This window comes from Mobula birostris, chromosome 15 (assembly GCF_030028105.1).
Source record: "Mobula birostris isolate sMobBir1 chromosome 15, sMobBir1.hap1, whole genome shotgun sequence".
Classification (NCBI taxonomy): Eukaryota; Metazoa; Chordata; class Chondrichthyes; order Myliobatiformes; family Myliobatidae; genus Mobula; species Mobula birostris.
In genome coordinates, this window is record NC_092384.1 from 38,684,585 (window position 1) to 38,706,616 (window position 22,032).

The 22,032-nt window shown below is 40.4% G+C and overlaps 1 protein-coding gene across 1 annotated transcript; it reads left to right on the forward strand.

Moving 5' to 3' along the window:
• The first annotated feature begins 16,090 nt into the window (after window positions 1–16,090).
• Window positions 16,091–21,817, forward strand: LOC140210285 (cerebellin-1). Its single transcript, XM_072279164.1, has 3 exons — window positions 16,091–16,657; window positions 17,275–17,394; window positions 19,140–21,817. The coding sequence occupies exons 1-3, from the start codon at window positions 16,406–16,408 to the stop codon at window positions 19,335–19,337; spliced, it is 570 nt and encodes a 189-aa protein (XP_072135265.1). The 5' UTR covers window positions 16,091–16,405; the 3' UTR covers window positions 19,338–21,817.
• Window positions 21,818–22,032: the final 215 nt, after the last annotated feature.

A 22,032-nucleotide genomic window follows, 5' to 3' on the forward strand; every position in this document is an offset into this window, starting at 1 on the left:
GCAGACGAGACCAATGGAAGGTCCAACGGTCAAGAAGGCGGTCTCTGCAAGTGTCGTGGAACGTGTAGAGCAGGACAAGACACAGAAGATGTCCTGGTCATCCACTGCGCCTAGTCCCATCTCCAGCCGTCTAGACTCTGTCTTGCCACTGGACCCAGATGGGAATTGGGAAGAGAGAGTGAGGCTGACGCTGCGCAACTCTCCCTTACTTAAATCCAAATCACGCGCTAGTCTCGACACCATCATAATGGTGTCGAGGTCCTCATTGACATCAACGATGAACGAACAACAACAATACAGGTCTTAGTTAATTTTAGATCTCAGTTAGAATCCGTTAGACCTTAGTGAGTAGAGATCAGTAATACAAATTCAAAGCATGTCAGATGAGGGGAGCTGCTGGACAATTGAATGTCAGAGTAGACAGTTTCAACCTGCACTTAAAACTGAAAGTGGAAATCAAAGGGTAATATGCTTTTAGATCGGCTGCACTTTCCTCAGCTTTGTAACAAAGACCTGCACAAAAGTAAGTTAAAGAACACTAATTGGCCAAAATCAGAATTTTAGTTTGAACTGAACTGCAAAAGAGGTACTATTCTCCTTCTTTTTAACAGGCTAGGACTGTCTTTGCAGCATTGTAAATAATTACCCTGAGTTGTTGGTACCAAAGAGACCATTTTGTCAACGTCATACTCAGCCTGTCTCCTCGCCAACTTGTAGATTGGGAATTTGTTTGTTACATTATAGCTGAATGCGTATAGCACCACTCATTTGTCCCTCTTGGTCCAGGATAGGAAAACACATGTATGAAGCATAAGAAAATAGCTGAAAAATCTCACCAGTTTTGGGAAATGAAACCATTCTACAAATCAAGAATTGTGCCTATAAATGTTTATACTTAGGGCCAAAACTAGAACTTTGCACATTTTCAGCACATCAGCCAGGGCAACACATTGGATACTTCTGCCTCTTTAAGCTCCAGTATTCTCTTTGAGCTCTAAAAGGGCAGCTGGTGTATCTAACCCTTCACTATCATCTCTCATGAAAAGCTCTCAGAGTATCCCCTCTGCCATTTGATATTGAATGGATATTAAACCCATGAACACAAGCTGATGACTTTTTTATTTCAATTTTTGCACTTCTTATTTAATTTAACTATTTAATATATGTACTTACTGTATTTTGCATTTTTCTCGACTATTATGTATTGCATTGTACTGCTGCTGAAAAGACAACAAATTTCAGGACATATGCTGGTGATATTAAATCTGATTCTGTTTCAACATCAGACACTCTTGCCCAGACAACCCAGCCAGGGTTGATCAGGTCCTGGCTCGTGTCCCAGTAGACTGGTCCACAGGTCACACCTCTTGTTCCATAGCCATCTGGAGGCCTCTGCAATAGTTCTGATGGCTCTTTTCTTTGCAGTCCCCGTAATGCCAAGGGATGAGTAGGTTCAGCACAGCGAACAGACAGCTAAGCCTCCACACCTCACCTCTATAGGCTCGTATCATGCCCTCCACTCTTGCCTCTAACCCTGCTCTACTAGCTCCTGGTATTTCACTTTCTTACGCTCAAACACCTCCTCAATCTGGTTTTCCCAAGGAATTGTCGGTTCCATCATGACTACACGCTTTGACGTTTCTGACAGAATGACCATGTCAGGCCTTGGGAATGATGACATGATGGAGTCAAGGAACTTTAATTTGGTGCCAAGATTGACTTTCAGTTGTCAATCAGTCGCCCTGGCAAGCAAGTCGGCTGGTGATCCGGGCTGAGGCTCTGGTTGGTATCCTGCTTTGACAAAGGTTACGGGCTTTCTGGGTTGGCGGAGGTGGCTACTGTTGTTAATGGCCCAGGAGATATTGCCTCCCACTGCCTTCAGCACCTGGTGTTGGTGCCTGCAGTAACATTGTTCTCCTAAGGCTTTTGGGCAGCTGCTGAAGATATGTTCCCAGGTACCTCTGCCAGAGCAGAGAAGACATGATGGTGCCTCACTTTTGTCCCAAGCAAAAAGGTTCGCTGGACTAGGCAGGATCATGAACTTGACGTGCTGGGGTTCTGCCTGCCAGATGTTGGACCAGGACATTTTCTGCTTCAGCACACCCTCCCGCCCTGCTCAAGCTCCCTGCTGCCACATTCCTACCATCCTGGTGGTACACATTCCTCAACAGCTGCTTACAACTCTCCTCTTCCTGGACAGAGTTGTGTCTGTCCCTGCTGAAGCGGGTTGAAAGAAAGCTGGCCTGCCCCACCTGAACTGAAGCCACTGTCCCTACCAGATCCCTGTGCCTCAGATGAGACTCAGCCATCTCTACTGCATCCTTGGCCTTCCATTTCCTGCCTATCTGGACCTCAGTGCTTAATAGAATAATCAGACAAATACTTCCTGTGATTCCTTGAATAAAACAGCCGAATCATGCAAATAGATTTTAGAAAGGCAAACACAAGAGGCCCAGAGAAAGCACAGTATCAAGAGGCGTAGATTGATTCTGTAATAGAACAGGATGTGTATTCCTTTGTCATTTTGTCATTAGTGCATGGCCAGCACAGAGTTATAGAAATCAATCCTTCTCATAACTAAAGTTCTCCAATCTATTGGCTTGCTATAACATTTCAGAAGGAAATAAACACCAGTCACTTTTTCTCTTGATTAATGTGGTGCTGGTATCTTTACAGAGGTGTTGCCTGCAGTCATGGGCATGTGGGACAGAGAAGATTGATGTCTTCTTGTATGCAGAATCATCTGACGTATCATATTATTTTAAAGCTGGGGCATCAAAGTTACTCTTTCATTCTCAGAAGTCTTTAATGACATCATGGAATTGTGCTTCATGAGGTAAACGCCATTTGAGTCTCTTATGACCCAGTGAAGCTGCTCTCCTGGCATGTGACATAACAATGCTTGACTATTTGGATTGCCATTCATAAGTTCTGATTGTTGACTAGGTTTACCAGAGTTATTAAATGCTTGTTATAGTATTTAATTTACATTCCATCAATCAACAAACTTGGCTTCTAAATGAGAAATAAATAGTCACTTCAGCGAGCTTTTCACAGACACAGAAATACACAATCACAGATTGGATTGCCTGAATCAGTGATCTGGACGGGAGCTGTACTTCATGTAATTCAATAGAACCGACCTGAAAATGTGTGAGTAATGCCAACCCAGGAAGCCCACAGCTGCTCCAGCTCTGCCTCTCACTTTGACCTGTGAAACCATTAGCAACTTAATGCACCTGTGAAGAAAGTGCTTCATAAGTATATTAGCAGAAACAACTTCCTTGCCCATTGAACTTTCTTCACTGTCCTTGCATGATAAATACGCTCCAAGAAAGCAGGAAAATTCATTCCCTTAACTTGCGACCAACATCGTGCATCTCCACACTAAAAATTTAATTGGAAGGGAAGAATTTTAGAGTGGCAGCTAGAGGTAGTGGTTAGAAGTGCCCACAGAGACCCCATTCTGATATGTCTATCCACGGCCTCCTCTACTGTAAAGATGAAGCCACACTCAGGTTGGAGGAACAACACCTTATATTCCGTCTGTGTAGCCTCCAACCTGATGGCATGAACATCGACTTCTCTAACTTCTGTTAATGCCCCACCTCCCCCCTCGTACCCCATCCATTATTGACCATCCTCTGGGCTTCCCCCCCTCCCCCTTTCTTTCTCCCTAGGCCTCCCGTCCCATGATCCTTTCATATCCCTTTTGCCAATCAACTTTCCAGCTCTTGGCTCCATCCCTCCCCCTCCTGTCTTCTCCTATAATTTCGGATCTCCCCCTCCCCCTCCCACTTTCAAATCTCTTACTAGCTCTTCTTTCAGTTAGTCCTGATGAATGGTCTTGACCTGAAACGTCTACTGTACTTCTTCCTATAGGTGCTGCCTGGCCTGCTGCGTTCACCAGCAACTTTTATGTGTGATGACAGAGATCTGTTCTTGTGCTGGTTCTGTCCTCTCTGCAGGATGGTGACTTAGAAAGATCTTTTACCAAATTTACTGATGACAGTAAATTCAAGAGAGGAGGAATAGTGCGAGGATCAAAATTACTGCAAATGGATCTTGACAAACTGAAGTTGCAAAGAAATTTGAAATGGGTTTCAATGGCATTTAAACTGTTCCGATGCATTTAGTGAACATAAAGAAGTGCACCTTCCAGCAGCAAACCATCCATGCCCACTACCCACCTGAATGGTAAATATGTGCTTGCCTTTTCCTGATCTGTAACGTCCAGCATCCTTCCTGAATCAAAACGAGAAGGACCAGCAAGATAGGGGCCTATGCTCAACAAAATGCTGTTTTGCGAATAGGCCAGAACAAACCCCACCCAAAACACAGCTCAGGAAAACTTTAACGGCCTGTTAAACCACACATCCAGAATTCTCGACTCTGTCAATCGCTGCAAATGCTTCTGAGCATTAAGAAGCATCCAGAAAGAAGAAGAACAGATATGGCTGGCTACATCGGAAAGATAGATGCATTCGATTGCATAAGAGATAAGTGTACATTATATCGCAAACAAGAGAAAATCTGCAGATATTGGAAATACAAGCCACACACACAAAATGATGGAGGAACTCAGCAGGCCATGCAGCATCTATGGAAAAAAGGTATAGTCGATGCTATGGGCCGTGACCCTTCGACAGTCCTGTGAGCGACTGAGCAAATTAGGCAGTATTTTAAAGCAAATGAAAAGGCCAATGAGAAGTAAGCACCAGTTTTGCTGAGTGCATTGGGTGTTAGAGCATACAGTTTGCTCAGAAATTTGACTGATCCAACCAAACCAGCCGAAGTGACCGGGTGCACCCTGAGGCTGTATGTGTAGCCTCCTGCTCTACCTGTTTTACACTTGTGACTGTGAGGCTAAGGACAGCTCCAAGGCCGTATTCAAGTCTGCTGATAGCAACACTGTAGTGGGCTGAATCAAAGGTGGTGATGAGTCAGCATACAGGAGGGAGAATGAAAATCTGGTTGAGTGGTGTCACAACAACCAACCTCGTGCTCAATGTCAGCAAGACCAAGGTGCTGATTATCAGAAGAAGGAAGCCAGCTGTCCATGAGATGGTCCTCATTGGAGGATCAGAGGTGGACTGGGTCAGCAACTTTAAATTCATTGGTGTTATCGTTTTGAAGGATCTGTCCTGGGCCCAGCACGTAAGTGCAATTACAAAGACAGCACAGCAGTGCCTCTACTTCCTTAGGAGTTTGCAAAGATTTGGCATGACGTCTAAAACTTCAACAAACTTCTATAAATGTGTGATGGAGAATATATTGATAATCTGCATCACAGCCTGTTACGGATCACCAATGCCCCTGTGGATACGGTCCAGCCCATCACAGGTAAAGCCATCTTCACCACTGAGCACATCTACACAAAGCATTGTCAAGGGAAAGCAGCATTTATTCATCACCACCACCCAGGCCATACTCTCTTCTCACTCTTGCCATCAGGAAGAAGGTACAAGAGCCTCAGGATTCACACCACCAGGTTCAGGAAATGTTATTACCCCTCAACCATCAGGCTCATGAACCAAAGGGGATAATTTCACTTAACTTCACTTGTCCTATCACTGAAATGTTCTCACAATCTATGGACTCACTTTCAAGGACTTGTCATCTCATGTTCTCTATATTTATTGCTTATTTATTATTATTATTTCTTTCTTTTTGTATCTGCATGCTGGTTGAACACCCAGCTAGAGCGGACTTTCATTGATTCTATTCTGGTCAGTGGATTTATTGAGTACGTCAGCAAGAAAATGAATCTCAGGGTAGTATATGTGACATATATGTACTTCGATAATAAACATACTTTCAACTTTGAACTTTGCTAATATCGTGAAAGTAATTCAGGAATGTTTAGAACCAAAACCGTTGTTAATTGCAGAACGCTTTGGGTTTCATAAGTGGAATCAAAAAGAAGGGGAGTTCATTTCAGCTTATGTGGCTGAATTGAAGAAGTTGCTTGAGCATTGTCAGTTCAGTGATGGGCAAAATGAAGCACTGAGCAATCACTTAGTTTGTGGAATCTTATAAGTAAGCACTCTAAAATAGCTCCTAACTGAAGCACAACTTACATCTAAGAGAGCAATGGAAACAGCTGACAAAGACAAAATTGAGTTGCAGTCAGGAATTAAGGCCATGTCCAAACAGAAACTGGCCTGGCCAGACATAATGTGTTACCATTGAGGCAGAGACTCACATACACCAGACCACTACAGGTTTAAAAGCAAAACTTGCAGAAAATGCAACAAAGTAGGACAGAAAGAAAGCGCGCAAAAAGTAAACAGAATGCACAGGGAAGAGAAAAAGATTTTGAAAAGTTGCAGTTTCTAAAAGATCTCCAATCTGTATTCTGTTGATAAAAAAATCTGATAATGATTAAAGTGGCACAAGATTAGGTAGCCTCGAGATTTACTGTGTGAAAACTAATGAGAGACGAGCATTATGATTTACATCAGAAGTGAATGGCAAATTAATTAAAATGGAATTGGACACTGGCTTGGCTGTTTCAGTCCTTCCACAAAATAAGTTTGAATAGCATTTCAAAGATACTGAACTGAAGGCTGCTAATATCCAATTGAGAACTAATACCTGAGAAAAGATAACTCTGTGGGAATGACATTCGTAACAGTGAAATTCAACAGCCAGCAAGTCACATTGGGCTTGTATATGGTAAAAACAGGAGGGCCAGCACTGTGGGGAGTGTGAGTGGCTGAGACAATGACAATTTGATTGGAGATCTATCCACAATTTGCATGCCACATCCCCTGCTATAGAATTAACTGAAAATGAATTAAGAAATATACTGGATAACGCCACAGCAGTGTTCAAGGATGGAAAACTCAAACATATGAAGGGTAAAATAGCATTAATGAAAGTACCACACCCAAGTTTTACAAAGCCTGTTGGATTCCTTATACCATCCATGATAAAGTAGCCAATGAGATAGATCACCTGGAGGATGAAGGAATTCGTTCCAAGGTTGAGAGGAGCCCATGGACAACACCAGTGGTCCCAGCAGACAAGAAGAATGAGTCTGTTAGGATCTGCGGTGATTTTAAGGTCACCATCAACCTAGTACTGAAAGTAGATCATTACCTTCTGCCCAGGATAGTGAATATCTTTGCAAACCTTTCTGGAAGGAAACACTTCAGCAAAGTGGACTTAGCTGAGGCCTACTTATAGATAGAGATAGATAGAGATGGAAGAAGAGTCCACAGTGTTTCTCACCATTAACGATCACAAAGGGATTTATCGCTACAATAGGCTTATTTTTGGAGTAATATCTGCACCTGCACTCTGGCAGAAAACTATGGACCAGGCAGCTCAGGCAGTCAGTACTGCCTGGATGACATAGATGTTACTGGTAAGGATAGTTGCCCCATTTAGGAGTTTTTCAATTACTATAAAAGGTTCCTGCCGAACCTGGCTACTGGGCTCCACTGCTTGTGCTCATTACTACTGATCAGGAAGAAATGGCAATGGTCCAAGTTGTGTGAGGTGGCTTTCCAAAAGACAAAGGAAATGGTGACATCAGACACCGTACTCACACGTTATGATTCACCTCGTACAGTGAAACTAGCCTGTGGTACCTTGCCTTATGGTATAGGAGCAGTCATGCCACTTGTACGGGAGAGAGTTTAACCTTGTGGCTGATCATCAACCACGTGTCCATTTTCAATCCACAGAAGGATGTTCCACTAACAGCAGTGGCACGAATGCAGAGCAGAGGACACAACTGCGCAACTGAATTCAAGAAGACAACTAATCATGGAAATGCTGATGGACTGTCCCATTTACCCTTGGAAAGGGAGAGACCTGAAAAATTTACAAAATAAGTTACTCCTCTTGATGTATTCTCCCCAATGCAAATCAGAAGTCTCACTGTTACGGCAGAAATGATCCAAAGGGAAACCTGAAAAGACCCCACATTGTTTCAGATCTACATGGCCACCCAAGATGGTTGCAATGTGCGCCAGAAATCACAGTTCCCCCATTTTTACCAGAGTCAGGATGGAAGTTGCCTTACATGGAGATTGAGAGTTGTTGCAACATCCAAGCTGAGAGCTAAAGGGTAAAAGGAGTTAAATGCCAGTCATCTAGGCATGGTCAAAATGGAGGTATTGGCTCAAAGCTTTGTCTGGTGGCCTGCGGTAGATCAGTAGATTGAGCAACTTGCCATGCACTATTCGGGATGCCAACACATCCAGAAGAAACCAATAGTTTCTTGGAGAAGAAAGAAGAAAGGTGGCCAGAGCTGTCAGAGCCACTTCCTGCAGTGCCAGAGTTGACTCCTACAACCACCACGGAAGATATCCCAGAACGTGAGATTGTTTCACAGCCACAAGTCTCACTTGCTAAGCAGAGTGGACCCCACCCCACCACCGATCAGCAAGTACTTTATCCCACAAAAGTAAGAAATCCTCCACAGTGATTAAATCTTTATGCTTGAATAGGATAACTTAAAACTTACTGTACCCTGGATGTCTATGTGCTCTGTATATATATTTGAGATGCATTCTTCGTTGATTTGGAGTTTATAGCTCAGCAGGGAGGATTGTTGCGTTTTTAATATATCAGTAATATTTGTGCGCTATTGTAAATATATTGTTTGATTAAGCATTCTTGGTGTTTCCATAATGCATAAATAAATAAATTATGGGTTATATGTATGAAGTACGTGAAAGGCATATGTCATCATGCCACTGTGCCATGAGTGAATGCCTTGCAGAAAACAAAATCGAGAGACGTTCTCCTGGGCTCTCATCTTTCTCTTACAATTAGTTTTATGTTTTTGAGTTACAAAACATACAAATTACAACTGAGGAATGTGAGCATTTCACACAAAGTTCCAGTCCGATATACACTCAGTGGTCATGTTACTTGGTACAGATGTACACCTGCTCATTAGTGCAAATATCTAATCAGACAATCATGTGGCAGCAACTCAATGCATAAAAGCATGCAGATGTGGTCAAGAGGTTCAGTTGTTGTTGATACTAACAATCAGGACGGGAAGGAAATGTGATCTAAGTGACGACGGTGGGATGATTGTTGGTGACAGATGGCATGGTTTCAGTGTCTGAGAAGCTACTGATCCCCTTGGATTTCCATGCACAATGGTCTCCAGAGTTTACAGAGAATGGTGCAAGAAACAAAAAAGCATCCAGTGAACAGCATTTCTGTGGGTGAAAACACCTTGTTAATGAGGGAAGTCAGAGGAGAATGGTCAGACTGATTCAAGCTGACAATAACTCAAATAACTACACGTTACAACAGCAATGTGCAAAAGGAGCATGTCTGAATGGACAACACATCGAACCTGGAAGTGGATGGGCTACAGCAGCAGAAGACCACACCAGGTTCCATTCGTGTATCTAATAGAGTAGCCACTGAGTGTAGTCTACGTTTGAATGAAGATGGTTGAAAAGGTGCGATTCCAAGATATTTAATCTGTGGCTTTGCTAATAGGCCATAGAGCTTTTAGTTAAAAGAATACAGTATTTTGTGGCCAGATCCATAAAATATTGGCATCCAGTGATTAGTCATGAATAAGCATTAGTGAATGTTTATTCAATATAATATAGCACCACACAATAGAAAGAATCTTTAAGCAAAAGAGAGCAAAAATAATGAGATGAGTAATCTGGGAATATAAAAGGAAAGTAAGTTATGAGTCACTGATAGAGGTACTTAAAGTTATGAAGGGATGGTATTAGGTAGAGAGAAATAGATCACTTACAGTGAATGTGAGATCTAGAATGTGTGCAATTGAACATAAGGTTACACATAAGAGCTTTAGGTCAGAAAGCATGATAAATATTTTATTTTATGTGTTGCTGAGTTGAAGCAGTGAAAAGAGTTAATAACTAAGGTAGAGATCCAGAAATTGTTTCAGAGTAGTGACACAGAATGATCAATAGCAAATTATTAACCCATCATCCAATTTAGGTTTGAACAGGGGCCAATTACACCACTCTCCCACATAGCCCATCTAAGGATGAGCAATACAGATGGTTAAAGAAACAGGAACAAAAGGATTCTGTGGGAAAGATGGGATTCAGAATTCTGTTCATGTGGAAAAGAAATACCAAGAAGCCAATACCTGCCTAATAATTTCCGTTCTGGGAATATTGCACTCATCAACATCTCACAGTTAAGATGCTTTGGGAAAGGAAGCAGCTTCATATTGATCAAAGTAAGCAAAGAGTCCAATTTTGCTAAAATATCTGCTGTTTCTTAATAGCTTTTACATTATTCCATTCATGCAGAAAACATGTCTCACTTGTGCATTTAAATCTATATTCTCTAAACAACCAGCAGATGTCCTCTGTGTATTTGATTGCTAATTATATTCAGTTTAACTGTTCACATGGAGTCATAGATAAAACAATATTCTAACTTATTAGTGCATTTGATCAATATATTTTGGCCACCAGAGGCAAATAAAAATTGTTTCTTCTCAAGTAAGCCATATTTTGATATGAGACATTAATTCCCGTATATTGGGAAAGAATTTAACTGAAATTGATACAAACTACAAACAAAAAAAAAACCTGGCATTCATATCTTGATGGGAATAAAGGTCAGACCAATGTATGAAAAAAATAGAACTGGTCAGAGAATAAATACAGTTGTAAAACAGAAGCATGAATGGCTTGATTAAAAATAAGTGCAGCAAATATCAAAGGCAAATTAAGAGGCTCAGATAGTATATACACAGAATCCGAAATTAAACAAGGGATCTACAAGCTATAATCTATTGCAGGGGTTATTGGAATAACAGAAATGACAAATAAATATAATAAACAGAAGAGAGGAAAGAATGATAAGATAGATAATTACTTTTAAAATAATATAACCGCTGAAGGAAAACAGGCATAATGAAGGCTAGCATGCTAACTGTATCATCAGATTAATTGGATCTTAAGTGCCACATTCGGACATTCACCCTCTCCGATCAGAGAAACTCCATTTTTTTCCAACCAGTCCCCTTGCCTACACCTTTTCTCACTTTGGTTCTCTCTTCTCTGGTTCTGATGAACAGTCCTGGGCCTGAAATATTATCTGTTTCTTGATACACAGATGCAGCCTGATCTGTTGAGCATTTCCATTATTTGGTGTTTTTTTTTATATCTCAGGTTTCTGGCATCTGCAGTTTTTTTTTAACAACCCCGGTGCCTTGGCTGACTATCTTGAAAAATGTGAACCCTACCACAACAGCACAAAATGAAAATCAGTTAAATAATTAGATCTAAAATAAAATGCTGGTTACAGTAAAATTGCCAAAACAGATCAATGTTTGTAATGTATTTTAGAGAAGTAAACAGTCATTGCTTCCCGGACAAATCTGTATTTGTTCCAGAACTACAACAGTGTAGTTGACTTCTGAGGCCTTCTGAAGTGACTTAGTCAGTTTAAGTAAAATTAGGAATGGGGTACCATCTGTGTATAAAGAAATGTTGGTGTTATCTGCAATATGCAAAACGGTTATCTGCAAAATGGTTTTATATTGCTATATTTATACTCTATTCTTGGTTGGTGCAACTGTAAAGAAACGCAGTTTCCCTCGGGATCAATAAAGTATATCTATCTATCTATCTATCTATCTATCTATCTAATACCCACATTCTGTAAACAAAGCGAAATAGAAGTCACGAGATAGGATCCCTGTAGATTGAAATGAAAGAGGGGATCATGCTAACATATGTACCCTATGGATAATTCTGTTGTAGGAAGAGTGCAGATTAAGAAATAGGTAAAGGACCAAGTGAAATTATTAAAGGTAATCAAGACTAGTAATCACGTAAATTTTAATCATCTCCAACTAAATCAGCAAGAAGTGATTGAGAATTTGTTGTAGGGAAATATTTTTGCAACATACACAGTATGCTTAAAATATTGTGTGCCGTGGAATTACAGATACATCACAGAACTTTAAGAATTCTTGATTAAATAACCAATTCATGTAAAAAGCCTGGCCAAGAGAGAGTTCAATCCAAAAATTCAAATTGATTCAGCACATATACGAAATGTAATTTTAGGAGAATATCCAAGCTATATAAGATAAAGGTTGAAAGGACATAGTGAAACAGAAGGGTTTAGTAATAAATTTTAAAGAAATGATTTCAAGAGAAATATGAAGTGTGGGAAATAAACTAGAAGAATTAATTTGCAAAGAAATTTGGAATGATTGTGTACTTTTTAACAATTATGCACCCATGGTATATCATTTTGAATAATACTTGTGTATTATTTAACATTATATACTAAATATATGACATTATCCAGGATGCACAGGATAAGTATGTCCCACTAGGAACCAAGAGCAAAGTAACCAATAATGTTACAGTAAGAATAAACAAACTAACCAATAATGCAACACCAAGTAACAATAAAGAAATAACAGAAGCATTTCAAAAGACTAAAAGTTGTACTCCATGCACAAATACTCAAATGGCAAAATAGTACAACTGTGACTGACAAGGGAATGTAAAAACCAAAGAAGGGGCATATGACAAAGCAAAAATTAGCAGGAAGATAGAGGATTGCGAAGCTTTTAAAAACCTACGAGAGCAACTAAAAGAATCATTAGGAGGGAAAAGATGAAAGATGAAGGCAAGCTAGCAAACTATATCAAAATGGATAGTAAAAGCTTTTCCCAAGTATGTAAAAAATAAAAGAGAAATGAGAGTGGAAATAGGACTGCTAGAAAATGAGGCTGGAGAAATAAAAACACGGGGCAAAGAGATGGCAGATGAACTAATTGAGTATTTTGCATCAGTGTGTAAGACACTAGCAGTGTGCCAGATGTTGAAGGGTGTGAAGGAAGAAAAGTGAGAAGAGTTACTATTACAAGGAAGAAGGTGCTCAAAAAGCTGAAAGACCTAAAGTACATAAGTCACCTGGACCAGGTGAACTGCCCCCTAGGGTTCTGAAAGAGGTAGCGGTAGAGATTGTGGAGGCATTAGTAATGATCTTTCAAAAATCACTGGACCCTGGCATGGTGCCAGAGGACTGGAAAATTGCAAACGTCACTCCACTCTTTAAGAAGGGGGAAAAGCAACAGAAAGGAGATTATAGACCAGTTAGCCTGACCTCAGTGGTTGGGAAGATGTTAGAGTCAATTGTTAAGGATGAGGTTATGGAGTACTTGGTGACACTGGACAAAATAGGACTATGTCAGCATGGTTTCCTTAAGGGAAAATCTTGCCTGATGAACCTGTTGGAATTCTTGTAGGAGATTACAAGTAGAATAGGTAAATGGGATACAGTGGATGTTGTATATTTGAATTTTCAGAAGGCATTTTACAAGGTGCCACACTTGAGGCTGCTTACCAAGTTAAGAGCCCGTGGTCTTACAGGAAAGTTACTGGCATGTTTAGAGCATTGGCTGATTAGTAGGGGGTAGTGAGTGGGAATAAAAGGATCCTTTTCTGGTTGGCTGCCAGTGACTAATGGTGTTCTGCAGGGGTTGGTGTTGGGATGGCTTCTTTTTATGCTGTATATCAATGATTTAGATGATAGAATGGATGGCTTTGTTTGCCAAATTTGCAGATAATAGAAAGATTGGTGGAGGGGCAGGTAGTGTTGAGAAAACAGCAAAGTGACAGAAGGATTTAGACAGATTAGGAGAATGAAGTAGACAAATTAGGCAGACAGATTAGGCAAATTAGGCAAATTAGGCAAATTAGACAGATTAGGCAAATTAGGCCGACAGATTAAGCAAATGAAGTAGAATGTTGGAAAATGCATTGCCATGCACTTTGGTAGTAGAAATAAATGTGCAGACTATTTTCTAAATTTTTGGAGAAAATCCAAAAATCTGACAAGCAAGGGGACTTGGGAGTCTTTATGTAGAACACTCTAAAGGTTAACTTGCAGGTTGAGTCAGTGGTGAAGAAGGCAAATACAATGTTCGCATTCACTTCAAGAGGTCTAGAATATAAGAGCAGGGGCGTGATGCTGAGGCTTTATAAGGCACCGGAGAGCTCTCATCTTAAGTATTGTGAACAGTTTTGGGCTCCTCTGAGAAAGAATGTGCTGGCATTGGAGAGGATCCAGAGGAGGTACAGGAGAATGATTCTGGGACTGAAAAGGTTATCATCCAAGGAATGTTTGATGGTTCAGGGTCTTTACTCACTGGAATTTAGAAGAATAAGGGGGATCTCACTGATATGTTTCGAATGTTGAAGGCCTAGACAGAGTAGATGTGGAAAGGGTGTTTCCCATGGTGGGGGAATCTAGGACAAGAGGGCACAGCCTCAGGATGGGGGGGGGGGTGTCCATTTAAAACTGAAGTGCAGGGAAATTACTTTAGCCAGAGGGTGATGAATTTATGAATTTGTGGAATTTGTTACCACAGGCAGCTTTGGAGGCCAGGTCATTGGATGTATTTAAGGCAGAGCTTAATCTGTTCTTGATTGAACATGGCATCAAAGTTTACAGGGAGAAGGCCAGGGAGTGGAGTTGAGGAGAGGGAAAAAAGGAACAGTCATGATTGAATGGTGGAGCAGACTCAACGGGCCAAATGGCCTAATTCTGCTCTTATGTCTTAGGGCCCTATACGTTGATAAGTGACATCAGCTTTTCAAATATCGTTATCAGTTTTACATTATATTACTAGAAAATATAAAATACAAATATGTTTCAGCAAATGCAATGTAATTTGGAGCATTTGATTTGGTAGTACAGCATCTATACTCTACATCTTGAGAAGAAAATCCACACTGGAAATGTTCTAATCTATTATATTTCTTGTAGATTGATTATTAAACCAATTGTTCTTTTTTGGTGATATGTGTATAATTTAATCGTGTGCAAATTAACGTTTTATGCCATGATTGGCAGCTTTGGAACAATGTGCTTTTTTTCTGTCATGTTTGCTATTTCACCTCAGGAGTTGTAGGATACTTACGGCAGAGCAGACTCAATGGGCCGAATGGACTTAATTCTGCTCCAATGCCTTATGGCCTTTATAGTGGGAGACATAGTAATGATCAGACTTGTTACGCTGCACTCAACATAAACATTTGTGGGTTGGTGTGAGTGAGGCAAACTTTTACATTAAGTTCTGCATGTTAGACCAGGGAAAATCTACATAACAGAACTCTACTTAGTTCCACAAATATTGCAAATTTCACTGAAGTGAGCAATTTATACCAGTTATTTATGTGGGTTCATTTTACTTGGAAATTTTACTTTTAGTTTGCTTTATTGGCTATGCTTTTGAAATTCAATTCGGATGATTATTTGTTATTTTGATCATCATTAGACAGTTTTGAATTTATCAAGTGTAATAATTATGACACATGCTGTACAATATTTGATTTAACTTAGATCTTACTCTTTTATTTAACCAGCATATTGGACATCATTGACGAATCTAACAAATTGTCTTGTCCAATCAATTCGACATTCTGGCTAGAATTTATTTAATAATTCTTTGTTGAGATGATGCATGCACTGTAGTACATGCACCAATGCACTTCTAGAAAAAAAAGCCGTGTTCGTAATTTTAATTACAGACTAAAAGGTGAAACGAAGGGGATTTCCAAATGTCAACTGACTGCGACCTGTTTATGTCGTCTAACAGATTTAAGTTGACAAGCCCTCGTCTTAATGTAGATATAGTATTCACATATATTACAGCTGAAAACGGAAAAAAAAGGATTCACCAAATCATGAAAACGTTTGTTTTTACTCGAATTATAAAAATGCAGAACAATGATCCTTTGTTCTAGGTTTGCCCCTTTTATTTAAAAAGTGTGAGAAAAGATACAAAGCATGGCTCTTGTGTGCCTAGAGAGAAATTAAATAGTAAGCTATGTATTCTTGTGAAGAATTAACGCCTTTGCAAAGAAGCGAACAAGAGATGGTGCTTGTAAGATGCGCGCATACATTCCCAGCCGCACTCGGAAACTGAATGCAGAGAATCAAATTGATCTGCTCGTTCCAACTACATTACCTCCTGGGAGTCACGCGGGCTCGTCAGCGCAATGCTGATTGGTGGTGAACGGGCTGATTGACAGGGGGGAGAGGCGGCGGAGCCAGTGAGCAGGGCGGCATTGGAGGGGCTCGGTTTTGTTGCCTGTTATCTCTCTTCTATCAATAATTTACACAGGGACTAGACGCAGCGCTATGTATTCATATGTGCGTCTTCTTGTCAGGGCCCCTTCTTACACTTCAGGGGTCATTTAATACTTGCTATAAACTAAGAAAGCGAGAAGGAGACGCAGGCACAAAGCGAGAAGGTGAGCTCTCCAACAAATAAAGCAATTTAAAAAAAAATACAGGAGGGGATAATAAGAACTCCCAAGAAGAGTGAAAGCTGGATTCGATCAGGAGATAAGGAGCAAGCTGCATATTGACATTTTGTGGAACTCGGTGGTCGCTCGTCATGTTAGAGTTGCTGTTCGCAATGGTTTGGTTTGCGGGACTCGTGTGCGGTCAGAATGAGACGGAGCCGATCGTACTGGAGGGGAAATGCCTCGTGGTCTGTGACTCGAATCCCACCTCGGATCCTACGGGGACGGCACTCGGGATTTCTGTGCGATCTGGCAGCGCCAAGGTGGCTTTCTCAGTCATCAGGAGCACGAACCACGAGCCTTCAGAGATGAGCAACAGGACCATGATCATTTACTTTGACAATGTGAGTGGGGCGGAAGCTGCTTTATTTAATGAATTATATTGCATTTATTTATGAAAGCAGGAACGTGCTGGATCGTTATCTCAGGGCAGCTCCGATATCCCGAGGGTCGGCTAGTTTGGGTACCTCACGCACAGTCAGCTTCGTTTCCACCCGGTAGAACAAATCACCCAGCTAGATGGGCAGCGAAAGTCAAAGTTTGAAGAAAGTTGCGGAAGGCTTTTTTTTCCAGTGAAAATATAAGTTTAAAGGCAGGAGCAGTTCGAGGGGAAGCAAGATAGTTTAGGAAAAGGTGAGGCGAAGCGGCAGAAATATCTGAAGATGAAGAGCGAAGGGTGAGGTGATTAGTTGCATGCAATGGGACGGAATGGGGGAGCAATGTATCTAAATAAGAACTAGAAATTCCAACTTAATACTTGTGTAATAGGCATTGAACGTGCAGGTGGAATTGACTAATGGAGTTGAAACGAGGAAGAAATATACTGCTGTTTATGATTCTCACAACTCTCAAGCCTGTGATCTCCTCCATTCTCCCCGTGTTCCCGCTGGTCTTGCCATCTGTTTTCAGACAGCCCACTGAGTGGCTTCGGGTAGCTGACATTAGTTATGTTTGATTTCAGATACTAGTGAATGTCGGCTCTAATTTTGACTCGGAGAGAAGCACCTTTATAGCTCCAAGGAAAGGAATTTACAGTTTTAACTTTCACGTGGTCAAAGTGTATAACCGGCAAACTATCCAGGTTAGTAGACAGGCCGTCACCGCATCGAATGTGTGGACTTTTTTTTTCACGGTTTCTCGTTCTTGCTGTAAAGAATATGGAGCCTTAAATGTATCCAGCGATTTGCCGCATATATCACGATTAGATTTTATGGGCAGCCATTCGTACTGTATACATTAGCCAACAGGCAAGCTGATCAAAGTGAGGGGAAAGCTTTATGGTCTTCATGGGAGACACGGGGAATTTACGAATGCGAGGAACTGAAAGCACTGGCAAGGTCATAGAGTTAATGCGTTTCTTTTCTTTTGTAAATTATATTAGAAATCGTTTAACGCCATGGTTAAAACAAACTATCAAATTATTTGGAAGTGAAAGGTTAATTAAAGATCGTCACCAATTTGAGACAAACAGCGGCGACAACACCGTCCTGGTCAGTTCAGCGTGCCCTTGTGGCTACTTGTTCATTTACTGACGATGGTGGTGGAGCTTTCAATTCCAAAGGTCTTGAAAACAAATAAAAATTAACATAGGCAAACTTCACGGTCCTCAGTGGACAGGTGATTCTCAAGAGCTCTGTAGGAATGGCCCCACCTGCGATTCTCCTTCACTGTTCCATTTTTTACACTGTTTCGCAGCGTTTCACTGTCTGAGATGTTGACATACTGTATGTGATCACTCTGACAGCAACGGAATCAAAAACAGCTTTGGCTGCGAGTTAAAAGAATATTTTTTAATGTGCAAATTGCACTGAATTCAATTTTTATTTGAAATCTAAATATTGGCATTGGATTATTAAGTATTCTATCTTTCTGCTGAATGGTGCAATCGTGTCACAGTGTCGTGCTGGCTCAATATGAATAAAGGTAATATTTCTTTTTTCCCATTTCAACACAATCCGCAAATCGAGAAATTCCTATTACAAAATATTTGGGTTATTTAAGGGACGAGCTAAACTAAGCAGATTTGAGAACTAATGTCAACTGTAAATAATGCAAGCTTTCAAGCGAATGGGTAACGTAGACCTGGGGTACTCTCGCATATTCGGCAGCTGAGTGCAAAATTGAGAAGGAACCTACACAGACACTGCGTCAGAGTTTCAGAAAAAATATATTTTGCCCTGTATTCAAGTTTGCTTGGCATTTTTAATGTGGAGTTATGCTGCGGAATTATAACTTTTTACCATCATCACCGTTGTTTGAATGTGCGGTATTTGAAATTCTGTAATAAAATTGTCGATGGAAAGAATTGTCTCCTATTCGTCTCAAGCATCCTATCAAACAAATCATGATGGAAGTTAGGATGGTTTAATTGGTGCCCTAATAAGTCTCACTTCTCAAAGAATAGTGTAATTAAAATGCACCACAAGACATTTTATTAATATACTGAGTATATTATGAGTAACTGCAGAAGATTGCCAAGACTTGGTAGTCTGAAATAGTTACAGTACATGGCGGAAATGTACAAGAGGTTATCCACCCTTCGGGAAGATAACGTTCAGCCGTAGCTTTTACGATCCGAAAGAGTCACACCTAAATGATTAAGACCTCACTTTTAGATTTGTGTTAAGGAATTCTCAGATTTTCTGTAATTAATCTGTCTTTACAGCTGTGGCATTTTTCGTACTCGTGCCATTACTGGCTATTAAGTAAAATGGCCTGGGATTGTAATTAGTAATGTTCTGTTAACTGTGCAGTATCTTCACTTTAAACCCGCTATTTTATCAATACACACGATGACATTATTTTAACGTTATGCTTTCCCTACAGGTGAGCCTGATGCTGAATGGCTGGCCATTGATCTCAGCCTTTGCAGGAGATCAGGATGTGACAAGAGAAGCAGCCAGCAATGGAGTGTTGACTCAGATGGAAAAGGGGGACCGAGCCTATCTTAAACTGGAACGAGGGAACCTAATGGGAGGGTGGAAATACTCGACTTTCTCTGGATTCCTAGTGTTTCCACTCTAAGAGAAAACAACATTGCATTTTTTCCTGAACCCTATACTGTCACAAGAGGGTTGATAACTTTTTGTTTCCCCAACAGCGCAAGTGCATCCCAAGGCTGCACAGAAAACTTATTATAAAGGGACAGTATCCCATTTGGTATCCTCCATCTACTAAAATCAATTAAGAATAACCCCAGCCTTAAAATTATTCATGGACATATTACACATTTGGTTTAATCCCCAGATCATCACTTTCTATGAACCAATGGATAAACACACTGTAGCACGAATACGCTAAATTATCTTTTGTTTTAACAAGACTAATTACATTTATTCCATCGGCTTTGATTTTGTAGTAGTTTCAAAGTACAGTCTGGATAGGCTGCCAAAATCGGGAAACGGACAGAAAAGTTTAGCAGGGATACTTCAATAAAGGACTGGTTGCCAAAAGGATACCGTCTCTTTAAATATGTAAGAAAGCAGAAAACATGCTTCTCTATGCCTGTATACGTCTGCCATGCGGAATCTTAGAGATGGTTGCAGTCTAAAAATGCAGCATACGTTTATTTGCCTTTGTATTTCTACATCCTATAGATACAATATTTTCAATTCTGTGACAGATTAACAACCTATATAGCCAAGCATAAACTTTAAAAACGGAATTATGGTAATTTTGATCTAGCAAACAAGGACGGTTAGTTGTGTTTAAGTATTTCAGTGTATTCTGGGTTTATTCTGTGGAGGCCGCTAATCGTTCTGGTAGCATATCTATCGTTTTTTGTTCCAGTTTAATGTGGCCATATTGAACAGCAGAAATTATGAAAAAATAGCACTGTAATATATGTGTGAATATTTATAAAATTGAATTTTGCTTTATTTCAATAAATTTTAAATGTAACTTTTATTTTTGTTAACCAGAAATCATGGTTGGAGACGCATATTTTATTATTCTTATATATCTGTGTGTGTTCGCACAGAATCTAGGGACAAAACGCCGTCTGCTTTAAAAGTTGTTTCTAAAATATCAGGTTATCATAGCCATTGCAAAAATACATTTAGAATAGCGGTTTGGCGGACGGAGAAAAGCAGGTATATTTACAAAAACATAGTCTTACAAAAGCTTTAGTTGATGCAATATTGTATATGTTCCTGCTCCAGTGTTTAGTAATTTGTGTTTAATGAGTGGTATAATTCCAGTCACTGGCACCGCGTATGCATAACCTTCACATTGATTGGCGCCTGCTTGTTCTGTAGGCTCGGTAATCGGCAGTTTGGCTCAGTGATTCAATTTTTTTTTGCAGCAGTACATTTGTTTTTAAACACTAACGGGTTCTTCTAATGCATACGAACAATTAGGTACAGACGTTGTTTAAATTTGCTATTTTAGTAGAAATCTCGTCGAATTTGTGCCTGCGGTTTAAGACTTAAACCCATTTTGTTCTTAATCACTTGAGGCAATGGGATGTTTGATAAATCAGCAGGGCATCGTTCTCAGTCGCCTCAGGTAATCTGTGCTTCCTTCACGGAGCGCACTCCTGGGCTATCAAGGTGACATTTCAAGCATAGCACCTCAGGCAAGTAACGGTCCACTTGCAGCGTTATGTGAAACTGATTTCCTATTGCAGAATATAGACTAGGTTTCATTTTTTTGGTAAAATTATATCTGACTTCTTTTTATTTAAAAGAGCAGACAATTATGAGATCGAGTTGGTTCAGAAATAGTTTAGATTGTTTCCGTTGCGGATCCCAAATTAATCATTTTCATTAGTGGCCCTGGGATATCGTCTTTAACTCTGGAGTTCTCTCACTAAACATTTTAGTTTCCTAGGCGCTTCCGACAGCCTACCTCTGACCAAACATTTGGTCGCCTTTCTTGCTATCTTTTCCTGTGGCTCGATGACAAATTTTGTGTACCCCCCCCCCCCGAAGAAGCGTCTTGAGACCTGATATTATGGTAAAATGGACCAAGCAGATATAACGCTTAAATTCCCAAGGTATTTATGCTGTTGAGATCATATGCAGAGGCTATAAACTACTGTTCTGGAAGAAATATTACAGAACCTGTATAATAGAACAAATTTTCGCAATAGAAAACAGGCTTACTCTGCAGGATACTTTTCGCCGTCGTGTTCGGGCCAAAGCAGGGATTCGCAACCTTTTTTTATGCCCTGGACCCCCACCATTAACCGAGGGGCCCGTGGACGTTCAGGTTGGGAACCGCTGGGCCAAAGTGTTTTGATGAAAAATGACAAAGTCTTGCAAATCAGGAACAAGACTGGGATTGCTGGGCTTGGCAGCAGTTTATCTGAATAACTCTCAGTTCTCTACAGTAGCGAACTGCTTAATTGGCTCACGTGGGGAAAATTAATACTTGATAAGCTAAGATTCTTTTGCAGGTGCATTGATTTCAAAAAGGCGCGTCGCTGCATAATCATCCCTTTAAAAGTTTATGTACTTTAAATCAACACGATTGTGCTTCGAATTAAATATACAAAACAATATTCAAGCGTCAATGTTGTTTAATGTTTTTGACCATTTCCTCTTTCCAATATGATTTAACTTGCTCCCAGCTGTTGGTTGTGCACAGTGAGTCCAACCACTCTAAATGGCTAAATTTTGTAAGATCTAACGTAAGGAGTTTAAGGTATTCTGTATGTGCCGGGCGGGGGTTCGGGATCAGTTTTTCAATAGGCCGATCTCGTTACCAGTGTTGGTAA

Bases quoted from the DNA above. Each gene is read 5' to 3' on its own strand.
- LOC140210285 (XM_072279164.1), top strand. From the start codon at position 16,406: ATGTTAGAGTTGCTGTTCGCAATGGTTTGGTTTGCGGGACTCGTGTGC. The intron at 16,658-17,274 runs GTGAGTGGGGCG...GTTTGATTTCAG, and splicing joins TGATCATTTACTTTGACAAT to ATACTAGTGAATGTCGGCTC. The intron at 17,395-19,139 runs GTTAGTAGACAG...CTTTCCCTACAG, and splicing joins ATAACCGGCAAACTATCCAG to GTGAGCCTGATGCTGAATGG.